Source organism: Pelophylax lessonae (assembly GCF_965119305.1).
Source record: "Pelophylax lessonae genome assembly, chromosome: 7".
Classification (NCBI taxonomy): domain Eukaryota; kingdom Metazoa; phylum Chordata; class Amphibia; order Anura; family Ranidae; genus Pelophylax; species Pelophylax lessonae.
Genome location: NC_138774.1, coordinates 151484613 through 151511383, shown reverse-complemented (window position 1 = coordinate 151511383; position 26771 = coordinate 151484613). Strand labels below are relative to the sequence as shown.

General features: G+C 47.7%; 1 protein-coding gene across 2 annotated transcripts; it reads left to right on the top strand.

Annotated features, from left to right (window-relative positions):
• Positions 1-495: 495 nt before the first annotated feature.
• LOC309559962 (UDP-N-acetylglucosamine transferase subunit ALG13-like) lies at positions 496-26771 on the top strand. 2 transcript variants are annotated; one of them, XM_082263440.1, is made up of 4 exons: positions 496-738; positions 15884-16046; positions 17184-17322; positions 26595-26771. In XM_082263440.1, exons 2-4 carry the CDS (start codon positions 15911-15913, stop codon positions 26704-26706), a joined length of 387 nt encoding a protein of 128 aa, XP_082119566.1. In that variant the 5' UTR covers positions 496-738; positions 15884-15910; the 3' UTR covers positions 26707-26771. The 2 variants fall into 2 exon arrangements, with proteins under 2 accessions (XP_082119566.1, XP_082119565.1); XM_082263439.1 differs by having other exon boundaries at positions 503-733.

Here is a 26771-nt window from a genome sequence, read left to right as displayed (position 1 = left end):
TCCATTCTCAGCATGTTTGATGCAGAGAAGCAGTAAATCCCACGTGTGGGGCCATGTTCTCCCAGCCAATCAAGATGGATGAAATGATGAAGACTGGCGGAAGATGTCAGCCATGGCAATGGAGCGACTAAGGAGATCTCCGCTGTCACAACCCAAAGGGTCGTTGTTTGTCGAGTAAATCTGCCCTGATGTGCGATTATTCTGTGCACACACACATTCTGTACCTGCAGCAGAAAGCAGCTACAATTGTGTATCGATTTATTTTTCATTTGGGGTGAATGATGTTGAATTTCAATTATTTAATTTCCAGAATGGGGCAAAGATTATTTTACTGTGTACAGTACAAAGAACATACAAAGCGCTACATAAGTATACAAGCCTGTACCCGGCTCAGCATACACTTTCCTAATGACTTTGTTACTATTTCCGTCTTCCTGCACATCGGCAACATTCTCTTTATTGTTACTATTATTAGCAGCCTGGTATACTGGTCATGTGATAGCTGCGGCTCAGGACGTGTGATCCAATAGGAAACAGCGACACCTGGAGACCAATGAAGAAGTGACAGCTAGAACCAATGGCTGTGAGCCTCTCATGGTAGCAGGAAGAGACGGAGCCATAGAACAGAATGCAGAGGCCGGGAGCCGCGATGGAGAAGAGTGTGTTTGTCACCGTGGGGACCACCAGCTTTGATGAGCTCATCTCCTGCGTGTCTGCTGAACGCTGTACAAGTGTAAGGCCGCTACTAGTGACAGAACTGACAGGAGCTTCTTCACGTGTGATCATTACTGGGGTACTAGTGTGTGTGTGTGTGCAGGAAAGGGAGGGGCCTGATACTTCCTTCTAGGGACAGTATTGTAAGCGCAATAACCAATCACAATTCACACCGGTGGAGGATGGGTTCTGATAGGATGTTCTATCTGACTGCACTTAAAGTGGACCTTCACCCTCTTCACTGACTTTCCATGATATTAGAAGTGAACCCCCTTCCTTCACACAATCACATATACAGGTGCATCTCATAAAATTAGAATATCATCAAAAAGTTCATTTATTTCAGTAATTTAATTCAAAAAGTGAAACTCATATATTTTATACAGATCTGTTACACAGAGTGATATATTTCAAGCATTTCTTTCTTTTAATTTTGATGATTATGGCTTACAGATAGTGAAAACCCAAAATTCAGTATCTCAGAAAATTCGAATATTAAATAAGATCAATTAAAAAAAAAAAAATGATTTTTAATACAGAAATGTTGGCTTACTGAAAACTATGTCCATGTACAGTATAGTTTGCACTCAATACTCAGTCGGGGCTCCTTTTGCATGAATTACTGCATCAATGCAGCGTGCAGGGCCGTCTTTACCGCAGGGCAAACCGGGGCAGCTGCCCAGGGCCCAATCTTTGAGGGGCTCAAAGCAGCTGCCGCTTGAACCCGCACATTGGGGCCCCGATGATGCAGAGCGCACGGAGGCTTCATTCTGGAGCAAGCCAGCAGAGAGGGGGCGGGACTGGGAGCTCCACTGATGCTCTGATCCCCGCCCCATGCATAATGTATGTTCGGATCAGAGCGGCTGTAGTGAGAGCAATGATCGGAGTGGGAGCCCCACCCCCAGACCTCTATTCCCCAGCCAGTTTAGAGGGGGCAGGGCCAGGAGCTCCACTGATGCTCTGACCCCGCCCCCGCCCCCTGCAGCCTACATGCTCGGGAGTTAGCAAGCAAGATCAGAATGGGAGTCCCATCCAGTGACCTCTGAAATTGGGTATGCCCTTACACTAATAGAATGCTTGCTTTTCTAAAACCCTGAGCTGTGTTATTCATCTGTAAAGGTGTGCATTGTTGAAAGTTTTCTGACCCTCTCCTGTACCATGTCCGCAGCCTCTGACCCCCCTCCTGTACCATGTCCACAGCCTCTGACCCCCACTCCTGTACCATGTCCACAGCCTCTGACCCCCACTCCTGTACCATGTCCGCAGCCTCTGAACCCCCCTCCTGTACCATGTCCTCAGTCTCTGACCCCCCTCCTGTACCATGTCCGCAGCCTCTGACCCCCCTCCTGTACCATGTCCACAGCCTCTGACCGCCCTCCTGTACCATGTCCACAGCCTCTGACCGCCCTCATGTACCATGTCCACAGCCTCTGACCCCCCTCCTGTACCATGTCCGCAGCCTCTGACCCCCCCTCCTGTACCATGTCCGCAGCCTCTGACCCCCCTCCTGTACCATGTCTGCAGCCTCTGACCCCCCTCCTGTACCATGTCCCCAGCCTCTGACCCCCCTCCTGTACCATGTCCGCAGCCTCTGACTCCTCTGCTGTACCATGCCCGCAGCTTCTGACCCTCTCCTGTACCATGTCCGCGGTCTCTGACTGTCTCCTGTAGTATGTCTGCAGTCTCTGACCATCTTCTGTAATATGTCTGCAGTCTCTGAGGCTCTCCTGTAGTACGTTTACAATCTCTGACCCTCTCCTGTAGTATGTGTATTATTGAAAAAAAGAGTATAAAATACCAAAAACTGCGCAAAAGAATATATAAATAAATAAAAACGTGATTTAAAGTGGAATTTCTCCCACAATGTCAGCTGCTACATAAACGTGAATAACGTGGTATTGTGAAAAAGAAAGAAGGGTAGTAGCGCTCAACAAATATATCACTAAATTAAATCAAATAACATTGTGCAAATGAAATTGTGCAAATAAAGTATCTAGTGTCCAAAGCAATTGGGTCAATCAGAACGGCCAATGTTGAAAACACAGACTTGATTGGAGGTGAAGGCTTTGTTAAGGAATCACTCCTCACGATCACCCAGTGAGATGTGTATAAATACCGCTTACCAGATCCACTGGACCCCTTAATTACAGGGGGTCAAACACGCTGTGTATTTCACATCAACATCTTGTGCATCCCATTTCCATAGGTGTACATACAACAGCCAGAACGATGCCACAATCAGGAAGCCAAGCCATAAATAGGGACATAAAAAATGCTCTCATGGTGCAGTAATTCTTAATATATATTCATTTATTCAAGATATATTGCACTTACTACAAGGTTGTAGATCGAAAGCCTTCAAAGTAAAATCGTTGGCTGGGAATAGGAGACGCCGCTCCACGCTGCGTTCCTTAGACCCGGAAGTGTATGGTCTCACGTTCCCATACACGTTTCCATTCACGAGACCATACACTTCCGGGTCTGAGGAACGCAGCGTGGAGCGGCGTCTCCTATTCCCAGCCAACATTTTTACTTTGAAGGCTTTCGATCTACAACCTTGTAGTAAGTGCAATATATCTTGAATAAATTAATATATATTAAGAATTACTGCACCATGAGAGCGTTTTTTATGTCCCTATTTATGGCTTGGCTTCCTGATTGTGGCATCGTTCTGGCTGTTGTATGTACACCTATGGAAATGGGATGCACAAGATGTTGATGTTAAATACACAGCGTGTTTGACCCCCTGTAATTAAGGGGTCCAGTGGATCTGGTAAGCGGTATTTATACACATCTCACTGGGTGATCGTGTGGAGGTGAAGGCTTTGTTAAGGAATCACTCCTATCAAGTCTGTGTTTTCAACATTGGCAGTTCTGATTGACCCAATTGCTTTGGACACTAGATACTTTATTTGCACGATTTCATTTGCACAATGTTATGTGTATTATTGTGCCGCTTTACTTGCGCAATTATTTGGGATTGCTCCACTGCTCAGTCAGTGGTAATATTGTGCAATTAGCTGTAGCAATCAATAATCAGTGGACAGTAGTGATCCGCTGTAATCTCTAGCAACCAATCAGTGAGCAGCAATAATGTGCAGTAACCTTTAGCAACCAATTAGCAAGCAGAAATTATGTATTGTAACCTCTAGCAACCAGTCTGTGAGCAGTAAGGATAGACTGTAACCTCTGGCAACTAACTGTAATCACTGCATGATCTGCTGCAGTAAACTGATTTTGAATCTACCTGCTATTTTTATGTATGTCCCAAGAACGGAGGTGGGGGGGGGGGGGGGGGGTGCAAGAAAATTTTTGCCCAGGGCCCAATCAATATTAAAGACGGCCCTGGCAGCGTGGCATGGAGGCGATCAGCCTGTGGCACTGCTGAGGTGTTATGGAAGCCCAGGTTGCTTTGATAGCATTGTTGAGTCTGGTGTCTCATCTTCCTCTTGAAAATACCCAACAGATTCTCGCACAGGTGTCAAACTGGTGGCCCTCCAGCTGTTGCGGAACTACAAGTCCCATGAGGCATTGCAAGGATGATGGTTACAAGCATGATTTACACAAGCAGAGGCATGATGGGACTTGCAGTTCCGCAACAGCTGGGGGGGCCGCCAGTTTTACACCCCTGCGGGTTTAGGTCAGGCGAGTTTGCTGGCCAATCAAGCACAGTGATACCATAATCATTAAACCAGGTATTGGTAATTTTTGGCAGTGTGGGCAGGTTCCAGGTCCTGCTAGAAAATTAAATCCACATCTCCATAAAGCTGGTAAGCAGAGGGAAGCATGAAGTACTATAGACTTTCCTGGTAGAGGGCTGCGCTGACTTGGGGCTTGAAAAAACTAAGTGGACCAACACCCGCAGATGACTAGGCTCCCCAAATCATCACTGGAGGAAGAGTGGAGAAGCACAGAAGTTGCATGAGGTCCAATGTGAAGATTCTACAGTCCGTAATGATCTGGGGAGCCATGTCATCTGCTGATGTTGGTCCACTGTGTTTTATCAAGTCCAAAGTCAGCACAGGCATCTACCAGAAAATTCTACAGCACTTCATGCTTCCCTCTGCTGACCAGCTTTATGGAGAGGCTGATTTCATTTTCCAGCAAGACTTGGCACCTGCCAACACTGCCAAAACTACCAATACCTGGTTTAAAGCGGAGTTCCAGGCAGCCTTTTCTGTGTTTATTAAAAGTCAGCAGCTACAAAAAGTGTAGCTGCTGACTTTTAATAAACACACTCACCTGTCCCACGGTCCAGCGATGCGGCCGTCCAAAGCCTCGCTCCTTTCCCTCTGGTCTCGGCGGCACCGGCATTACTGGTGTGGGCACCCGGCTGTGACAGCTTGTGGCTTCACAGCCGGGTATGCATTGTGCTGCATGTCTTGATTGGCCGGCAATCTTCTGGGACCTCTGACATGTTCCAGAAGATTGCAGGAAGGGAGGGGGAGAGGAGAACTTCCACTCAGGGCGCTGCAGCGCTCCGAACGGAAGTGGGAGCGGGTACCTGTGAAAACTAGGTACCCGCTCCCCCCCCCCAAAAAAATTACATGCCAAATGAGGCATGTCAGGGGGTTAGGACTACCTAAAGCGGAAATTCCACTTTTGGGTGGAACTCCGCTTTAATGATCATGGTATCACTGTGCTTGATTGGCCAGCATACACGCCTGACCTAAACCCAAAGGGGTGTCAAATTGGCGGCCCCCCCAGCTGTTACGGAACTATAAGTCCCATCATGCCTCTGCCTGTGTGAGTCATGCTTGTAACTGTCATCCTGGCAATGCCTCATAGGACTTGTAGTTCCGCAACAACTGGAGGGCACTTCATGCTTCCCTCTGCTGACCAGCTTAATGGAAATGCTCAGTTCATTTTCAACTAGGACTTGGCACTTACCCACATTGCCATAAGTACCAATACCTGAATGAGCCCTCGTCCACACTGAGGGCGGGTTTGAACTGGCATGATTTCAAACCCACATGTCAGTGTGAGTTCGAGGGAGATTTGACAGACATCTGTGCGGATTGTACAGAAACTACTTTTGGGAATCGGTGCAGCGTCGCACCAATTCTGATCAAATCGCATGTCAAATCAGCTCGATGTGAATGGGGGCTGAATGATCATGGTATCACTGTGCTTGATTGGCCAGCAAACTCGCCTGACCTAAACCCCATAGAGAATTTGTGGGGTATTGTCAAGAGCAAGATGAGAGACACCGCACCCAAAATTGAGATGGGCTGAAGGCTGCTTTTAAAGCCACCTGGGCTTCATAACACTTAAGCAGTCCCACAGGCTTATCACCTCCATGCGACAACGCATTGATGCAGTAATTCATGCAAAAGGAGCCCCAACCAAGTATTGAGTTCATACTATACTGTACATGGACATACTTTTCAGTACGCCAACATTTCTGTATTAAAAATCCTTTTTTTTTTTCTTTTTTTTTTTTTTTTTTATTGGTCATATGTAATATTCTAATTTTCGGAGGTACAGAATTTGGGGTTTTCACTAGCTGTAAGACATAATCATCAAAATGAAATAAAGAAACGCTTGAAATTATATCACTCTGTGTGTAACAAATCTATATAAAATATATGAGATTCACTTTTTGAATGTAATTACTAAAACAAATTACCTTTTGATGATATTCAAATTTTATGAGATGCACCTGTATATATAATTTTTTGTTTTAATACTTTTGGCACATTATCAGGGGAACAGCTAAAAAAAACAGCAAGAGACTGCTGGATCTCACTGACATATGAAGAGAAGATGACAGCGCAGGATCAGATGGGGAGCTGCAGATTACAGCATAACAACTCTGCATTGGCTGGGTGTGAGTATGTTTATTGTGGATAACCCAGCAAGCAAGGTAAGAGGAAATTGAAAAATAAATTAACATATGGAGGTGAAATTCCTCTTTAAAAGTGACTGTCAATGCAATGCATTTAGGCATCCAGACATGGTGAAGATGACTTGAAGTGCAAAACCATTGCACAAAAAAGGGAAGCATGACCGGTTCATTATTTTAATTAAAAAAAAAAATATTTAAATCTTTAAACTTTGAATACTTTTTAATTAATTAAAATATTAAACCTGTCACGTTTACCTTCTCTGTGCAATGGTTTTGCACAGAACAGCCCTCTATCCTCCTCTTTTGGGGTCACCTGCCAGCACTCCTGGCTCCACCCTGTGCCCACCATAGGAAGCGGTTTCCTATGGGGGAACTGGTGCAGGCTCAATCCTGAGCCAGACTGTTTGCGTTTATACACACACAGCCTGGCCCGGCCCGGCCCAGCCCCACCCCCCACTCTCTGCTCACAGGTTTTGACTGGCAGGAGCAAATAGCCAATGGTTCCCATTGCTCTCCGCCAAGCCTGTGAGAGTATGTAGAAGGGAGAAGAGCCACTGCAAACATGCATAGCGTTGGATTGGGCTCGGGCTCAGGTAAGTATTTAAGGGGGGGATCTACTATTAAAAGTTTTTCTTTTTATGGTAATGCTGAGAATGCATTAAAGTGTTATTAAACCTTTGTTTTTTTTTTTTAATTACATTAAAATAACAACTATGTCTATACTTACCTGCTCTGTTCAATGCTTTTGCACAGAGCAACCCGACCCTCTACCTCTGTGGTCCCTTGCTGGTGCTCCAGGCCCCTCCTCTTCAACGGGTGCTCCCACAGAAAGCAACTTTCCATGGGGGCACCCGTGCTGCTCACTCCCAAGCCACCCTGTCTCCGCCCCCCCCCACGCTCCCATATCACCACATTTATTTAAAAAGCAAGGGGAGCAAATGGCTACTGCTGCTATCGATCTGCCCCACTGCTCTTGTGCACACCGCTGGATCAGATCAAGCTCTGGTAAGAAAAAGGTAGGGGTTGAGGGGGAGCTGCAGCACAGAATATTTTTCACCTTAATGCTAAAGGCTTTGGAAACAAGATAAGGCAAAAAAACCTTTTACCATTACAACCACTTTAAGGCTGGGTTCACACTAGCTGCAGATGCGGCTCACAGCATGGGGTCCGGTGCGTCCCTGTTCTCTGTTTCAGGCGCAAATCGGGTCCAAATTTTTGGCTGAATTTGGACCAGAAGACCCACAGGACCCTTTTCCAGTGCAGACTGCGGCTGCTCCGAAACTGTCTGAACCGGCTCCATTGGGAGCTGATCATACTCTCTTGTCATGCGAATTGGATGCCGAGAACCCTGCATTCAATTCGCATCAGTGTGAACCCATACGAAAAAAGGGGGGAAATGGTCTAGCTGAAATAGTTGGGTGTGATATCCCTGGTGACACCGCAAGCATAGCGGTCCTTCCCCTGGCTCTAAGACGTGGGCAGAAAAAAAGCTATACTGGAAGGGACCAGTAGACAAAAAGAAAGCATTTTGAGGATGGATAATGAAACCACAGGGTCACGAGTTGGTCAAATAGAATGTGTTTTATTGGTGTAAATAATACACAGTTTTAGACTATGGTTCAAGCAGAGGAGTACAGAGGTGTGGTTAGTGCAAATAAGGGTGTATATAGAATAACACTTGTGGTGTAACCAACGTTGGTGAGAGGTGATAAAAATGATCAAGTCATGTGATCAACAATACGATACAGTAAGATGTATAAGTTTACATATAGATTGCAATGAATCAAACAGTACAGTACAATACGATGTATAAGGCTGGCCATAAATGTTCAACTTTTGTTGTACAATTTTCTGTTAGATCCACCACAAACCACATAATGTGAGGTCAAAGCTAAACAACACTTTCACCTCTATCCAATTAGGCAGGCCTTTGTACTACATACTCGAAGGTAAATTTCAAGAAAATTGTACAGGATATTTTATGAAAATTGTATCATGTATGGCCAGGCTAAGTTACGTATAGATTGCAATGAATCAATCGGACGTCTGTTGGGGGGGGGGGGGGGGTTGGCACTGGTAGAGAGATCCCTCAGGCTTAGTGCCTAGAATAAACTGTGTGGATAATCGGTAGGAGGGGGAACATAGGTAACCAGTGTCAATGACATACTATGGTATGCACGGGCTGGAAGTGCCAGAGGTTGGCAAAAATACACTGGATTTCCTGGAGTGTATTATCACAGGGGAGGTGTGTGTGTCCCACAGGTTGGCCGAACTTGGGCAGGTATTCGTGGGTTAAAGGTGCCTGTGATCTGGCAGGGTTACACTGATTGTCCAGGAAACAGTGTAGTGCCCCAGGGAATGTAGGTGTCCCACAGGTTAGCCAATCGAGGGCCGTTTTCTTACAGGGATTCCTGGGATGGGGCCGGGCTCCAGGTGGGAAATGTGGAGAGATAAAAGGGGGGGGGGGGAGAGGGAGGATGAGAGAGCAAGATGTTAAAGTTGCTGGCAGAGCGGGATACTCCAGTAAGTACAATGAGGTAATGAAGAGGATGGGGGTGTGCTTATTTAATCCCGTAGGGGTGATAGGTAAGCCCTTGTGTAAGGGGGTCAATTGACAGTTCCTTAGTCCTGGGTGCACAACCATAGGCGTGCGCACGGGGTGTGCCGGGTGTGCCTGGGCACACCCTAATCACCCTGTGTCTGTTAGTGTAGGGCCAGATCTCCATCTTTGGCACTGAGGGTAGTGAGATACTCGGTGGAGAGGCGGCTGTGCTGTTGGCTCCAGCAGACAGTGAGGCTTGCCAGAGCCGCTCAGTGTGTGTGACACTGTCAGGTAATGTTACTGCTTGCAGGGGGAAAGACGAGCTGTCAAAACTCAGGGGTGATGTCGGGGGTGGGCGGGACCGAACAGCTATCAAACACCAGCCAATGGAATGGGGTCTGGGCGGCCGCTTTGTTTATGTGGCTCCGCCCCTTTCTTAAGCAGCCCAATCATTGGCTGGTGTTTGACAGCTGCTCATCCCGCCCACCCCCGACATCATCGCTGAGTTTTGACAGCTGGTCTTTCTCCCTGAAAGCAGCACATACATGAAAGTGTCACACACAGTGGGGTACCGATGGGGGGGGGCAAGCCCTGGGGGGTGTCAGCCGGCGTGCTCTGAGATCCCGCTTCGCAGCGTGAAGGCAGCTGCAGTGGCAGCTCCTTCAGTCCGTGCTGCTAGCGGGGGGCGGAGCCGCCATGGGAAGAAGGGGGCGCAGCCTCAGCTGGAAGAAGAGGCGGAGCCTCGGCGGGAAGAAGGGACGGAGCCTCGCCAGGAAGAAGGGACGGAGCCTCGCCGGGAAGAAGGTGAGTGCGTGCCCATTGCCCAAGTGTGTGTGCTGGATAGGAGGGGGATGGGGAAGCTGCATATAGAGGAATTCATATTTCCCTATTCTTTCTGCAGGCAGACTGAGCGCTTCTTGCAAGTCTCACTGTCTGCTGAATGTGAAACTCCCCCTCTCCCCTGTTAGTGTCCATAAGTGGTGCCCAGTAGTGCCACCTATCAGTGCCCAGTAGTGCCACCTCATCAGTGCCCATCAGTGTCACCTAATAGTGCCTATCAGTGCCCAGCAGTGCCGCCTCATCAGTGCCCACCAGTGTCACCTAATAGTGCCTATCAGTGCCACCTATCAGTGCCCAGGACTGCCGCCTCATCAGTGCCACCTATCAGTGCCCAGCAGTGCCGCCTCATCAGTGCCACCTATCAGTGCCCAGGAGTGCCGCCTCATCAGTGCCACCTATCAGTGCCCAGCAGTGCCGCCTCATCAGTGCCACCTATCAGTGCCCACCAGTGCCGCCTCATCAGTGCCCATCAGTGACATCTAACAGTGCCTATCAGTGCTTCCTATCAGTGCCACCAATCAGTGCCCACCAAAGCCGCCTATCAGTAGCCATCAGTGATGCCTATTAGTGCCCAGAAGTGCTGCCTATCAGTGCCACCTATCAGTACCCATCAGTGCTGCCAATAAGTGCCACCTGTCAGTGCTGCCAATCAGTGCCCATCAGTGCAGCCTCATCAGTGCCAGTCAGTGCTGAGAACAAGTGCCTATTAGTGCTGCCTATCAGTCCATATCAGTGCCTCACATGTAATTTCACCTGTAATACACATCAAAAGGAAAATAAGGCATACATCTTTTTCAAAACTTAACAGTGATGGTGGAACCCCTCTACAGATATTTGCCATACAATTTAACCTAAGTGCAAAAACTTTTTAGTTGGAAGGTTCACACCAGTAGAGCACTTTGGAATTTTTATTTTTTAGATTGTTACACTTAATTTTATATGTTTTAGTTACTATTATAATGTAAATGGTTGCACTTGAAGTTAATTTTACACCACCCATACTAAGTCCATGACTTTATGGACCTTGCTTTGTGCACTGGTGCGCAGTCACGTTGGAACAGGGAGGGGCCATCCCACAAATTTGGGAGCATGAAATTGTCCAAAATGTCTTGGTATGCTGACTCCCTAAGAGTCTGAGGGGCCAAGCCCAACCCCTGAAAAACACCCCACACTATAATCCCCCCGCAACCAAATGATGTGGACCAGTGCACAAAGCAAGGTCCATAAAGACATGGATGAGCGAGTTTGAGGTGGAGGAACTTGACTGGCCTGCACAGAGTCCTGACCTCAACCCGATAGAACACCTTTGGGATGAATTAGAGAAAAGACTGCGAGCCAGACCTTCTCGTCCAACATCTGTGCCTGACGTCACTAATTCGCTTCTGGAAGAATGGTCAAACGTTCCCATAAACACACTCCTAAACCTTGTGGACAGCGTTCCCAGAAGAATTGATGCTGGCATAATTGCAAAGGGTGGGTCAACTCAATATTGAACCCTACGGACTAAGACTGGGATGCCATTAAAGTTCATGTGTGTGTAAAGGCAGGCGTCCCAATACTTTTGACAAGTGTGTGTATATATATATATATATATATATATATAGTGTGTGTGTATGTGTACAAAGTGTATATATATATATATATATATATACACGCATGCGTGTTTGAGCTTTGGGGTGCACACCCTAATGCAATAGGCTGGGCACGCCTATGTGCACAACCCGCCTTATTTCTGTTACTTCTGTGTAGTCCGTCTCTCTCTGAAGCAAGAGTCACCGCTCTACGCTGCTGCTCCGCTGCTGTCGGTCCTTCCTGAGCCTTCTTTAGTTTCTTCCTTGAGTGTGTTGATTCCTGGGGTCCTGGGGGTCTGGGTGGGGCTCTCTGTAGTGTCCGTGGGATCACTGGGGTCCTGGGGTGGGATGCGAAGGCGACAGTGCACCGATGTCTATGGGTCCGTCTGTGTTTGTGCTTCCTCGTGCTGTTGCCGGTCTCCGCCCATCAGTGTCCGTGTGCTAATGACCAGCCTAAAGGGCCATACACACTATAAGATTTTCTGAAGACTTTTTCCTTCAGATTTACCTTTTCTATGTAGTGCAAGGGCCTGCCAGATTGCATACAAATTGAAAGTGTTTAGGTTTGACCTCATATTATATGGTTTTGGTAAGTCTAAAGGAAAAAGTCTTCAGAAAATCGTATAGTGTGTATGGCCTATAAGACCACATTCACAATGGTGATAGGGGACAGATCGTTTGCTGCGTCCAGAGGTAACTAAATAAAGTCTCTGAATGTAGCAGAGCTCTGTGTTGTGGCTGCATACAAACTGGGCTACTAGCTGCAGCCAGTTTGTGTGGATAAAAACTCCCAGACATGCCATCCCTGAACACAGTGAGGTTGATTTAAGGCCCGTACACACGTACCGATTGTCGGCCGTAAATATTCGGCCGACGACCGATCGGCCGATTGTAGGCTTGTTAGTATGATGCTTCCGACAGCCGACAGCGCATTTTCGGCCGAACAGAATCTGTCGTGCAAGCATTAAAATTTTTGTATGCCGACACCAGAGCGGCCGATTGTTCGCCAGTCAGTACAGAATTCGGCCGACAATCAGCAGATTTGCAAGACTGGGCATGCTCAGAGAAGAAAAAACACAGGGAAAGTTAACCATCACATGACAACACTTCTGCAGTCGGCTGTTGTTGGCCGACAAAATTCGTGTGCAGTCTTTTGGCACTTTTCACCGGACAGGACATCCCTGGACAAAAGACGGCCGATCGGTCGGCCGACGATCGGTACGTGTGTACGGGGCATTACTCAAACTGGAGAATGCAAAATCTGTGCAGCTCTGCATAGAAACTAATCAGCTTCCAGTTTTTTTTTTGTTTTTTGTTTTTTGTCAAAGCCTAAGGGCTCTTTCACACGGGCGGTCCGATCAGATCCGCCTGTCAGTTTTTTAGGCGGATCTGATCGGATCCTCCATGCAGCTCTATGGGGCAGCGGGTGTCAGCGGAGGTCACCTCCGCTGACACCCGCTGCCATCCGCATCCGATCCTGTGCTGAAATCTGGACGGATGGAAACCCTATTTTTCCATCCGTTCAGTAATCGGAGCGGAGCGGATCTGATGAGAGCGGACAAGCGGTCCGCTCTCCTCCGATCCCCCATAGAGGGCAGCGGGTGCTGAGACACCTCCCTCTCCGCTCTGCAAGAGGAGACGGAGCTGTCATCCGCCCGGCTCAGCGGGGATCGCGGATCTATCCCCGCTGAGCAACACGGATCCGCCTGCGGAGGCGGACCGTGTGAAAGAAGCCTAATTGAAGAAGCTGAAGTTAGAAGCTGATTGGCTACCATGCACAGCTGCACCAGGTTTTGCACTCTCTAGTTTTAGTAAATTAACCCCATACTGTCTGTCTCCAGAGTCAGTCGGCGGCTCTATTCTCATGGTACCGCTCAGATAGGTCATATGCAAACAGCAGCAACACTAACCATTGATTTGTACAGAATACAAATCTGACAGCTGCTGGTGTTCACACACACACACTGTGCATTCATAGTTTATAACGATCGGCAAAAAACTACTGGTTTCTGCAAGTGTTCCAAAAATGATCATTTAAAGTGTTTGTTACCCTAACAAAAAAAAAAAAATTATATATATATATATATATAATATATATAATATAGATCCAGTTCCCTTAAAGCATGAATAACTGCACAGTGCTAGTGCTGTGTCATTTGGCCCCCTGTATAACCTGAAATACCTGGCTGATCCTGCCTGGTTTTGCCCTCCCCCCTTTAAACTGACCACGGTTTATCAGGGCTGCTGAGCCCTTACACCATGGTCAGTTTAGGTGCCTCCATCATCCCCTTCTCTTCCCCCCTCCCCTCCCTGCCTGACAGCTGGGAACATTGCCCGCCCCTCCCCTCCTGCTGTTATTAAAAACAATATTCTATTTATACCATCCCATCTGTTCTATAACCATATGTCCAGTGCCTATGCCGTATAAAAACGATGCCGAATTCTGCCTTATTTCACAGCGTCTCCTGGCACTCACGTGACTCCTCGGCTCCAAGCTCCTCTCCTCCCCTCCCCTCCTGACATCCAGCAGGAGTTCTCGGCCCCTCCAGCTATAGCTGTCAGCCGGGGAGAGGAGAGAGCTGAGGAGTCATGTGAGCGCCGGGAGATGCTCGGAGATGAGGTAGAAATCTGCAATTTTTTATTACAGCACAGGCACCAGTACACATATTTATATACCAGATGGGACGGTATACATATAATATAGTGGCTTAACAACCTCTTTAAAGAGAGCCTGCACTGAGAGAAATATGGGAGGTAACTACAGATGATGGGGCCCCATAGCAACATTTTGATGGGGTCATCTGACAACCTCCCCTCTCCACATTCCATTTTATGCTGCTGGTCTCTTATGTGTTAAATGATGTCCAGTATCATTGTACAAACTGCCAGTGAGCCTAGGTTGCTGGGCTCATAGGAGAATGTTGTTGCAAAGTACCATTCTCTGCAGCATTCAGGGCTGCCCAGAATGTCACGTTGGAAGAGACCTAATGTACTGTAAAGGTATGTATACAAAAAAAAAAATTATATATATATATATATATATATATATATATATATATATATATATTTACCTACAGTTGATCCAAAGGAAGGCAAAAAAACACAATAAGGGTCCTTTCACATGAGCAGTCTGCTCGGCGGACTCCGCTTTACTCAGCGGGGGATCGATGCGCTGATCCCCACTGAGCAGGCAGATGACAGGTCCGTCTCCGCTCACTGTGCTGAAACTGACCTGTCAGAGACGGATGGAAAATAGGGTCACCATCCGTCTGGATTTGGCAGACAGGACCGGATCGGCTAATGGCAGGTGTCAGCAGACATGTCACCACCGATATCCGCCTCTTCATAGGGGTGAATAGAAGGTCTGATTAGGTCCACCTGAAAAACTGACAGGCAGACCTGATCAGAAAGCCCATGTGAAAGGGCCCTAAGGCCTGGTTCACCCCTGTGTGGGTCATTGCCACTGCGGGACTGCACTTGCAGCCGCAACTATCCGCACAGAAAACCACAGGAGATGCATGCGGGTGCCATTAATCCTAATGGCACGTGCACGCACTGGAAATCGCATCAACCACTTCCTGCACTGAGAACCGCATTGTACTTGCGGATTCCGTGCGGGCTGCAATTTCAAAAATGATGCAGGAACCTTTACCCTGTGTTTTTAGGAGTGTGGCAGCCCATGTAAAACATAGCTCATAGAGACGCAGTAGTGTGAACCAGGCCTGAAGCACGATTCAATCCACACCAGCAGGAAAAATAAATTCTCCCTGATCCCACAGGAGGCAATAAGATATTGCCTAGATTAACTACCCCTGGTGTTAGTACCTATAAATGTTAGTATCCAGCTATATTTTGTGCATTTTGGAATACATCCAGCTCTTTTTAAAACCATCTACTGACATGGCCAGAACTAGTTCTTAAGGGAGTCTATTCCACATTTTCACAGGTCTTACTGTGAAGAATCCTTTCCAAATGTATAGAGTGTCACTGTGTCCTTTGAATTGTAAAAGTGAACTCAACACTTAGTTCACTGTATGGGCCACTTATGTATTTATACACGGTGATAATATCCCCCCTTAGTCACCTCTACTCAAGACAGAATAAATCGAGTTCAGCTAATCTTTCCTCATAGCTGAGCTCCTCCATGCCTCTTATCAGTTTGGTTGCTCTTCTCTACTGTACACTTTCACCAGTTCTGAGTTACCCCTTTAGAGAATTGATGCCCAGACCTGAACTGCATATTCCAGGTCTTACTAATGTGTTGTACTGGGGCAACATTATGTCTGTCTTTCTGGAGTCTATAACTCTCTTAATACAAGATACAGTAAGTTTATCTGTGACAATGCATTGCTTTTTGTTTTTGTTCAGATCCTTAAAGAACTTGGATACAGCAGAATGATTCTTCAGATTGGAAGGGGAACAGTGGAGCCAGAGCCATACAGTACTCCTAATTTTACTTTGGATGTTTTCAGATACAAAGATTCCCTTGCCCAAGACATTAGGAATGCAGATTTAGTTATAAGCCATGCAGGTAGCAACCTGTTATTTTGTCTGTGTGTTTGAATATATTAATGCAAATTTTAAATAGTTATTTAGCAAATATTATTGTCTTGAAATATTCCTAGATTACTATATGTTGTACTCTCTATAGGAATATGTAGAACTGGTTATGTCAGAGCGGGGGGCATTATTCCACTCACGTTGGTTGTTCATTCTTGAACAAACTGCAATATACAACAAAAAAGCCTTCAGGAAATTTTTACAGTCCTGCACAATACTTGATAAACATTTCTTGTTCAACTAAGAGTATATAGAGTTTATAGTTTTATCTTTTCTATCACATCTAAAATTTATATCCATGTTTCCTCTTCTTAAAGTGGAGTTCCACCCATTTTCGTAACTTAGATTTAGACGACTTTTACCAATGGAAACTTTTTTTTTTTTGCTAGTAAATACCTTATTTTCTTGTTTATTCCTCCTCTCCTCACTTCCGGGTCCGATCGGCGATGACGTCATTCGGCGATTCACAGTGTGTGCTGGGATGTATTCCATGCCATCACACACTGTGGGATGTATTCCATGCCAGAAATCTCGCAGTATTACCCAGGAGCTGAGCTGTACTGTGTGTATTGAGGCCGTTCCCTGCCCCCCCTCCGCCCCGCACTGTATGCATTGTATTCAGGCCGTTCTCTGCCCCTCCTCCGCCCCGCCTCCTCTCAGTGAGCGAGGACTGAAAGCATTATATCCTCACTGAGAGGAGGTGGGGCAGAGCACGTCCTGAATAAAATGCATACAGTACAACTCACTGAGAGGAGGCGGGGCAGGGAACGGCCTCAATACACACAGTACAGCTCAGCTCCTGGGTAATACTGCGAGATTTCTGGCATGGAATAAATCCCAGCTCACACTGCGAATCGCCGAATGACGTCATCGCCGATCGGACCCGGAAGTGAGGAGAGGAGGAATAAACAAGAAAATAAGGTATGTACTAGCAGAAAAAAAAAAAAAAAAAGTTTCCATTGGTAAAAGTCGTTTTAAAGGGGATTACATACATCTATGTAATCCAACGTATTAAAAATGGGTGGAACTCCGCTTTAACTATAACATATAAAGTATGTTTCCAGCAAAAGTACATTAAACTGAATTGTTGCCTAATTTCATTTTTTAGGTGCTGGAAGCTGCCTAGAAACACTTGAAGAAAAAAAACATCTAATTGTTGTGATCAATGAAAAACTGATGTCCAACCATCAGCTTGAACTGGCCAAGCAATTGCATAAGGATGGACATTTGTATTACTGCACATGCAGGTATAACGATCAGGCTTGTCCTGTCAAGAATGTCTTGTGGTATACCTGAAAAAGTATGCATTTCTTTACATGCAGATCTGCATTGGCAGCACAGGGCATTAGCAAAAAGTAGTTTTCTTACATTTGTCAGATTGTCAAATAAAGGTCACTGAGGGGCTCATCTGCTCACTGGCTGCAACACAGTTACAGTCAGTGATTTCTTTAATGACCAAAGCTGGAAGACATGCATGTCTATGAAGAAGCCCATCTCCCATGTGACAGCCCTGTGTTTTGCTTTATTCATATTTATGGGGACTGCCCTTTGTACTTAAATCAATATATTTTTTTTGTGCCCGTCCGCTTGTTCCCCTTCACCTGAAAAGGAATTGGATAGTTAGGTTTTTTTTTTATTTTTTTTATTTACTCACCTTGTAATTGAAGATCGAATATACTCACCTAGTCTTCACTTCCTCCCTCTGTGCCGCGGCTCCGCCGTCACTTCCGGGCTTGCACTGATTCCTGGGAGCTGAACGTCATAGCTCCCAGGAATCAATGCGACGGCACCGGCCCCGCTCGTCACTTCCGGGCGACGCCGCATTCCCCTGCTAAACAGCTTCTGGGCATGCCCAGAAGCTGTGGAGGAATGCGGCGCCGCACCGGAAGTGACGAGAGGGGCTGGTGCAGGCGCATTCTGGGAGAAGAAGACGCCGAAGAGGACCGCGCCGGCTTCAGCTGCCCACAAGAGAGATGGAAACGCTGTGGAAGAAATTTTATAAGTGAGTATTTCTTCTAAAAGGTAAGTGCGAACCGGGACAGATCAGAGGCTAGCCATTGTGGAATGTACTAGCCCTGACTGTCCCGGGGGTATGTTTGTTGAAAAATTATTTCTGTGCCCGGAACTCCGCTTTAAAATACAGACTGCAATACTTATACATTTTTATGCATGAACTTTAGTTTAATAGCAGAATTTTGCTCATAAATAAAAGTGGTAGGTCTTGTAAACAAGACTGTAATAACCATGTATCCTACCAAAAAAGAAATGTGAATGCAGAGTTGCAAATTACAAACACTTAAAGAGGTTGTAAACTCGTTTAAAAATTTTTTTCTCTTACGTCCTCCGACAGTCGCCGCCTCTTCATATTCGTCACATATGGGGTATTAGACTTTGCTCCGAAGGAGTAGCTAGGCAACAGAATATGTTAACATTAAAGCTTTTAACATATCCCACCCTCAAGGGGTGGTCCCCTCAGTCAATACCCTCCTACTTCCTGCAACCATATCTCAGTTTTAATGTCTAGCTTGTCAGGAGTGGCTGGCTTTCTCTGTGCTGGGGCTTTGTGCCCCAGACTCTTTCTTCTTTTTTGAATTTTTGTTTGAGTTTTCTCTCTACCTTTACTTAGCTGTTCTTTTTGTCAGCGTTAGTTAGTTCTTCGGATGAAGAGGATCATGCGGGCTGGGTCTCGGGCTGATCCCCCTGGTTGCAGGTCGTGGGTCAGTGGCTTCCCAGCCTGCCATCGAGCGTTCAGCCAGGTAACGCTCCTGGCACAGTGAACGACCCATCCCTGTTCGGTGCAGGGATGATTGGTGAGGTGGCTACCTCACTGGACGCTGTGCGGTTTCTTAACCCCCATTCTGTGCGTCTTGTATGCGACTCTCCCTGCCTCATGTGCAGCGGCTTGTTCGCCTGTGCGGGTCCCCCACGCCATGTGAGGTAAGTGTATTTATGTGGGGACCTGTCTGTCTGGGGGGGTGTCAGTCTGGGACTGTGTAACCTGCCTCTATTCACACTGTTTGTCTCCCTATCTCTCGGCTGCATGCTGTGGGCTGCAAGGGGGGGGGGGGAGCTGTGTGACACTGTGTGTGTCAGCCTTGTCAGTGTGAGAAGCTGTGTGCTGTGGGGCATGTTTTGTGGCATGTTTGGGCATTATGCAGCGATCGCTGCGGCGATCTGACATGTGTTTTTTATACATGGATGACATGTGTGCATTACTGTACTGTGGAGCGGCGGTTTCGGCGCCAAACGGCGCCATTTTGCCTACACTCGCTCCGGCCGCATGTTCTACATGCATGGCGGCCATTTTCTTGTAGCCTCCCATAGGCTTTCATGGAGCGCCCTGGCAGCATCACTTCCTCTTCTCCAGGAACACCGATCGAGGCAGCAGCAGCGGCGAGGGTCTCCTCAGGTTTTATCCTTCTGTTCTTGCTATCCATTGCCTGTGTTAAGTTTAATATTCCCTGTGGGGGTCTCATTGTGCTTGTGTGGGTGCGGTGGGCTGCGCTCGCCGCGCTTGATTAAAGGGGCAGTTAACCCTTTATTATCCGGCATTTGTTATAGGGGCAATGGATTCTCAGGAGGGCAAATTTCCTACCGCCTTGGTGGAAAGCCAGGGGACCGCTGTTTCCCCCCCAGGGGGGGATTTAGCCACTATTGTGGCTGGCCTTGCTGCTCAGGTGCAGATGCTGGTGGCTGCTCAATCTGCTAAAAGACCCAGAGTTGCTCTTTCCTCTGATTCTGAGGGTGAAGGTGATGGGGCTGTTATGGCGGGGGCCTCCTTATCGGGGTCCCGCTCCTCCCTGGATCTAGTGGGGTCCGAGGTGGAGGCTGAAGTTGAAGGGGTTGATAATTCTCCCCCTGGCTCGCCTGAAGAGCTTGCAATCATGGATGAATTGATTGCTTCCATAAAGCAAACGCTGCATTTGCAGGATGAAGTGTGTCCCCCCGCTGCCTTGGCGGCTTATGGGACGCAGAGAAAACGCAGGACGCCGCAGGTTTTTCCCTGCAATGATGATTTTCAGCGCGCTGTTAAGGAACAATGGCGCAATCTGCGCAAACCTTTTGCTGTACCAAGTAGGTTCAAGCTGCGTTATCCTTTCTCGCCTTCCACTGATGAAAGGTGGTGTGTGCCTCCCCCAGTGGATCACGCAATTGCGGTTTTAAACAAATCCACTGCGATTCCTGCAGAGGATTCCCCTGTGTTCCGTGATGCCACGGATAGGAGATTGGAGTCTCTTGCCTGTCATACTTATTCTGTTACGGGTTCTATGCTTAAGGCTCTGTTTGCTTCTCTCATGGCGGCCCAGGCGATCGCAAGTTGGACGCAGATGCTTAGGCGCGTCCTAGTGGCCGATTCGGCCTCGCCGGCGACCCTGGATATGGTGGATCAAATCCACCAGGGTGTCATGTATCTGTGTGATGCGGACCTGGACCTGGTTCCGTTGGCTGCACGTGTGCACAGCGTGGCGGTGTTGTCTCGCCGCCTGGTTTGGTTGAAATGTTGGTCGGTGGACCAGTCTTCCCGTAAGACCTTAGCCAATCTGCCTTATGATGGGTCTCGCCTTTTTGGGGAGTCCTTGGATGTGTTGATTAAGGGGATCACCGGTGGTAAGAGCACTCTCTTGCCCCATTTCCCCAAGGCTAAGGGGGCTTCTGGGAAGAAGCATGCTAATTTTCTGCCTCCTCAGGGGTCCTTTCGTGCCTTTCGGCCGCACTACAAGGGCAAGCCGTTCAAAGGTCAAGGCTCTCAGAAGAAGCCCTGGTCTGGTAAACAGAAGTCCGGTCAATCCGGATCCGCAGCCCATAACAGTGCGGCCTGAAGGGGCGCCCTCACCCAGTTTTGGGGTGGGGGGACGCTTGCTCGGTTTTCTTCAGCCCTGGTTGGCCCGTGTGCGGGACAGATGGGTTCAGGAGATCGTTCGATCTGGTTACAAGATCGAGTTTCTCTCTCGGCCAGAGAGCAGATTTTTTCCCTCAAATCTTCAACTGTCTCCAGAGCGTTTGCGGGACCTACACCTGGCGGTGCGGGACCTGAGGGCTCAGGGAGTGGTGGTTCCGGTGCCTCATCGGGACAGATTTCGGGGGTTTTATTCCAATCTGTTCACCGTGCCCAGAAAGGAGGGCAAGGTTCGTCCAATTCTGGACTTGAAGGCTCTGAACCGCTCTGTGCGGGTTCGCAAGTTCCGCATGGAATCCCTGCGGTCGGTGGTGGCTGCCCTGGTTCCGGGGGAATTCATGGCCTCCATCGATTTGAAGGATGCGTATCTTCACATCCCCATTTTCGAGGGTCACCAGAGGTACCTTCGATTTGCCATTGCGGAGGATCACTACCAGTTCGTGGCGTTGCCTTTTGGTCTCGCCTCGGCTCCGCGGGTCTTCACCAAGGTGCTTGCACCGGTTCTGGCATTGTTGAGGGCCCAGGGCATTTCTGTCCTGGGGTATCTGGACGACATTCTGGTTCGGTCTGCGACCAGCCAGGGTCTGGAGGAGGACCTGTCTGTCACGATGCAAACTCTGCAGGAGTTTGGTTGGACGATAAATTTTCCAAAGTCGATGCTGAGTCCGTCGGTTCGTCTTCCCTACCTGGGAATGATTCTGGACTCGGTACAGGCGAAGGTCTTCCTGCCGGAAGACAAACTCAGAACTCTTCAGGAGGATGTCAGGTCCCTCAGGGACGTTCCGCACTTGTCTCTAAGGACGTGCATGAGATGTCTGGGATTGATGGTCTCGGCCTTCGAGGCGATTCCCTTCGCCCAGTTTCACACGCGGGGTCTCCAAGCGGAGATCCTGTCCATGTGGGACGGGCGACCTCAATCTTTGGATCTTCAAATCTCGTTGAGTCATCGCACCAGAAGAGATCTTCTGTGGTGGCTCCAGTCCCCGATGGTGTCCGGGGGCAAGTTGTTTCGTCCTATCTCGTGGACGGTAATCACCACGGATGCCAGCCTGTCGGGCTGGGGTGGTGTTCTGGGCGTTCTGTCCGCCCAGGGGACTTGGTCGGAGGGGGAGTTCTCCCTTCCGATGAACATTCTGGAATTGCGTGCGATAAATCTCTGTCTTCATCGCTGGACAGACCGGCTGCGGGGCTGCCCGGTTCGGGTGCAGACGGACAATGCCACGGCGGTGGCCTACATCAACCACCAAGGGGGCACCAGGAGTGCCCAAGCGGCTCGAGAAGTGGCCGACATTCTGACTTGGGCCGAGACTCATGTCCCGGCGATAACGGCGGTTCACATTCCGGGGGTGGAGAACTGGCAGGCGGACTATCTGAGTCGCCAGACCCTGGATCAGGGGGAATGGTCTCTCCACCCGACTGTCTTCCAGATGTTGTGCGCGAAGTGGGGTCTTCCAGATGTGGACCTGTTCGCGTCTCGTCTCAACAACAAGGTGAGAAGGTTCGTGGCAAGGACGCGCGACCCTCGGGCAGACGCGTCGGACGCGTTAGTGGCCCCGTGGCATCAGTACAGGCTGATGTACGCGTTTCCACCGATTCAGTTGCTGTCCAGGTTCCTTCGCAGGTTACCTCGCCGGTCCTGGTACGCAGACCTCGTGAATCCGGCGGTCGACGCCCCGTGGCGTCTGCCTCTTCGAGACGATCTCCTGTCTCAAGGACCAATATACCATCCTGCTTTAGAGTCGCTGGCTTTGACGGCCTGGCTGTTGAGACCGAGGTCCTGAGGGAGAAGGGTCTCTCCCCAGAGGTCGTTCATACCTTGATCAACGCGAGGAAGTCTTCCTCGGGGAAGGTTTATTACCGTACTTGGAAGGCCTATTTTGCTTGGTGTGAGTCCAGGGGATTTTCTCCCCGCACATACTCGGTTTCCCGAGTGCTGTCCTTCCTTCAAACGGGTGTCGATCAGCGTTTGGCGCTGGCTGCGATAAAGGGTCAGGTGTCTGCGCTGGCCGTTCTGTTTCAACGTCCCGTGGCTTCCAACTCCTTGGTTGGCACTTTTGTTCAGGGTGTGCGGCATCTGGTTCCTCCTAGGAGGGATCCTCTGCCCCCTTGGGACTTGAATCTCGTTCTATCTGTGTTGCAACGTGCTCCTTTTGAACAGATCAGGGAGATCTCGTTGTCTATGTTGTCCAAAAAGGTCGCCTTTTTGGTGGCGACCATTGAACAGGCCTATGCTTTGCAGGGGAAGGTTCCCCCTGTGCCTGTGAAGGCGCACTCTACTAGATCTCTGAGCACGTCTTGGGCCTGTCGTCATGGGGCTTCTGTAGCCCAGGTGTGTAAGGCGGTGACTTGGTCGACCGTGCACACTTTCACGAAATTCTACAAAGTAGATGTTCAGGCATCGGCGGATGCTTCCTTTGGCCGCAAGGTTCTTAGTGCGGCGGTTCCCTAGGGTCCCTTGTGGGGACCACTGGCTGTTGGGATAAGTTTTTTATCCCCTGGTTATTTGACTTTTCCTGGGTTGTTGCTCCTGTTGAGCACCTGTTTTTTCCTGTTGCCCAGCTGGGTTCCTTCCTTTGGTAAGGTTCCTTTCTTTGATGCGGAGACTGCGTTGCCTTTCGGCGCGGATGCGTTTCCCACCCCTCATGTTTGCACTGCTTTGGGACGTCCCCATATGTGACGAATATGAAGAGGCGGCGACTGTCGGAGGACGTAAGAGAAAACTGAATTTTTGTAAAATCTTACCTGTAAAATTCCTTTCTCTGAGTCCTCCGACAGTCGCCGCCCCCGCCCCTCTTTTGGGGTTTGGTTGTATACTCTACTGCTATTCCACTAAAACTGAGATATGGTTGCAGGAAGTAGAAGGGTATTGACTGAGGGGACCACCCCTTGAGGGTGGGATATGTTAAAGAGGAAGTAAACCCTCCTCTACAACTTGTACCTATAGGTAAGCCTATGATAAGGCTTACCTATAGGTACTGTAAATATCTCCTAAACATGTACCGTTTAGGAGATATTTACCTTACATGTCGCCAGTGACGTCACTGGCGCATGCGCTCTGAAGGAACGGCCGATCGTGCCGTTCCTTCAGAGCCCCGTGCCGTGACTGTCGGCTCTAGCGCGCGTGCGCGGGAGTGACGTCACCGCGGCTCCGGCCAATCAGATGGCCGGATGCCGCGATCCCGGAAGACGGGCGACTAGACATGTCGCCCGTCATAGAGGTGAGTGAGCGGCACGGCGGGGGCTCGTTCTGAGGTAAGTATTGCATAATGAGCTAATATGCGATGCATACTAGCTCATTATGTCTTTCTTTTGCAGGGTGTAAAAAAAAAAAAAAAAAAACTCAAACGAGTTTACAACCTCTTTAAAAGCTTTAATGTTAACATATTCTGTTGCCTAGCTACTCCTTCGGAGCAAAGTCTAATACCCCATATGTGACGAATATGAAGAGGCGGCGACTGTCGGAGGACTCAGAGAAAGGAATTTTACAGGTAAGATTTTACAAAAATTCCGTTTTTTTTTTTACAACCTGCAAGAGAAAGACATAATGAGCTAGTATGCATCGCATACTAGCTCATTATGAAATACTTACCTTAGAACGAGCCCCCGCCGTGCCGCTCTCTTACCTGTATGACGAGCGACATGTTCAGCCGCCCGTCTTCCGGGATCGCGGCATCCGGTCATCTGATTGGTCGGAGCCGCGGTGACGTCACTCCCGCGCACGCGCGCGGGAGCCGGCGGTCACGGCACGGGGCTCTGAAGGAACGGCACGATCAGCCGTTCCTTCAGAGCGCCTGCGCCAGTGACGTCACTGGCTGCATTAAAGGTAAATATCTCCTAAACCGTACATGTTTAGGAGATATTTACAGTACCTATAGGTAAGCCTTATCATAGGCTTACCTATAGGTACAACTTCCTGAGGAGGGTTTACTTCCTCTTTAAAGCGGTATTAAACCCAAAAGCAAACATTTATTATATTGCAGCTTACCAATTCTCAGATGTGATGGCTGCATTAGATTTCTTTTTTTAGGCTTTCTTTCTATTTTCATCTGGTGATCCAGCCAGTAAGTCTGTTTTGATTTTCTTTACAAAGAACAAACTCTTATCCAGATGTATCCATTTATAGGGATTAGAAAAACCATTTAACACTGGCAGGGGTGCTTAAAATCATCGGTATTTATTCATTTAAAACCTTTTTTCACAAAAGGAAAATAATTGTTTGCTGTAACCAAAAACAATAAATATACATATTATTTTTGAAAAAAATGTGTATTTATTTTTTTTTTCCTACAGGAGTCTGGAAAGCATTGCACCATAGATTATGGGTGCAATGTGGGCTCCTGCAGACATGTCCTCCAGCTTTCGACCCATACCTTTGTTTGAAAGCTGGAGGATATGTCTGGGCTATGAGAGTACTCATCAGCACCCCCGCAGCCCATTGAAACCAGAAGTCCATCTGCCGTGGCAGAAGACAGTACTTGTAGTCTATTCATTCACAGGAATCTGTGAATGAATGATACAGTTTTCTGGGCAGAGCCACGCACAGCCATGCTGTTTTTAAAAAGTGACAGCGGGTTAGAGAAGAAGAACCCTGGCCTTGCTGTCACAGGAAGGGGGGATTAGGAGGAGAGGAGGCAGGAGCTGGAACATGTTACATGTTCCACCATGAATACAGATTAAACATGTAACTTGTTCCAAAGGTGAACTTAGCCTTTAACACTACCCCCCCCCCCCCCCCCCGACTGACAATGCTGCTGTCTGCTGTGTCCCCTGTGCACCTTCATCCAGAGTGAAGGCACTCTTAATACAGGAGGTGTTACTGGCCTGATCATCAGGTGAAAATAAGGGGAAAAAGCCTAAAAAAAGAAAACTAATGCGGCCACCATATCTAATAACTGGTAAGCTGCAATATATGCAATTTTGGTTTTGGGATTAATACTGCTTTATTTTATCTATAATTGATGCATATTCCTAAATATGCCTGAAATGTGGAAAAGTTTTCCATGTGTGTCCCAAACTTACAAAGCCACAATCTCTACATCATTTCCAGGGATACCAGCTTGCATTATTACTAGCTATAGGTAGTAGTACAGGTTTTATATTTGATCCTTTGTATGTCCATTCAGTGGCCCCGTGTTTACAGAAACTATATTTACTGGGTTTTTCATTTTGATAGAGGATAATTACAAAAAAAGGCATAGGATCGCAGCCACATATGTTAAGACTATAAGATTTCTTTTTTTTTAGTTATAACAAAAATAGTAATATTTATTGTATTTTTAACCCAAGTCATGAAATGAAACACCAGACAATGTTCACTTTTGGATAAAGTGGCAAAGGATCAGAACATCAGCCAAAAGTTTTCTATTGCAATCCATTTTTCTGTCTGGCAGGTTTTCCTTCACAGGGCACCAACCAAAGTGAGAGGGAGGTTCTTACATAGATCACACACACAGACAACCGTATATAGCAAGATACTAACTGGGGTTCTAAAGTACAAGTGAAATAGATGGGATAACTGAGATTATAGGTTTAGAACATCTGTGTACTTTTTTTTTTATTTTATTATTTTACAAACTATCCCATATCAATATGTCATTTTCTGTTTTTCTATTTTTTGCACAGTACCCTGCGGAACACGCTAAAGTCAATGGATCTTTCATCTCTGAAGATTTTTCCACCAGGCCAGCCTGAAAAGTTTGCTGAATTTTTAGATAAAGCAGTGGGGTTTACATAACAGTTTATAAGTGGAAAAAATCTATTTCCTATGGGAATATTAAGACACATTTATAATGTGGACTT

Excerpts from the sequence above, each read along its gene's own strand:
- LOC309559962 (XM_082263439.1), top strand. The coding sequence starts at position 629 with ATGCAGAGGCCGGGAGCCGCGATGGAGAAGAGTGTGTTTGTCACCGTG. Across the intron at positions 16,047-17,183 it reads TTTAGTTATAAGCCATGCAG|GTGCTGGAAGCTGCCTAGAA; the intron begins GTAGCAACCTGT and ends TTCATTTTTTAG. Across the intron at positions 17,323-26,594 it reads TTGTATTACTGCACATGCAG|TACCCTGCGGAACACGCTAA; the intron begins GTATAACGATCA and ends TTTTTTGCACAG.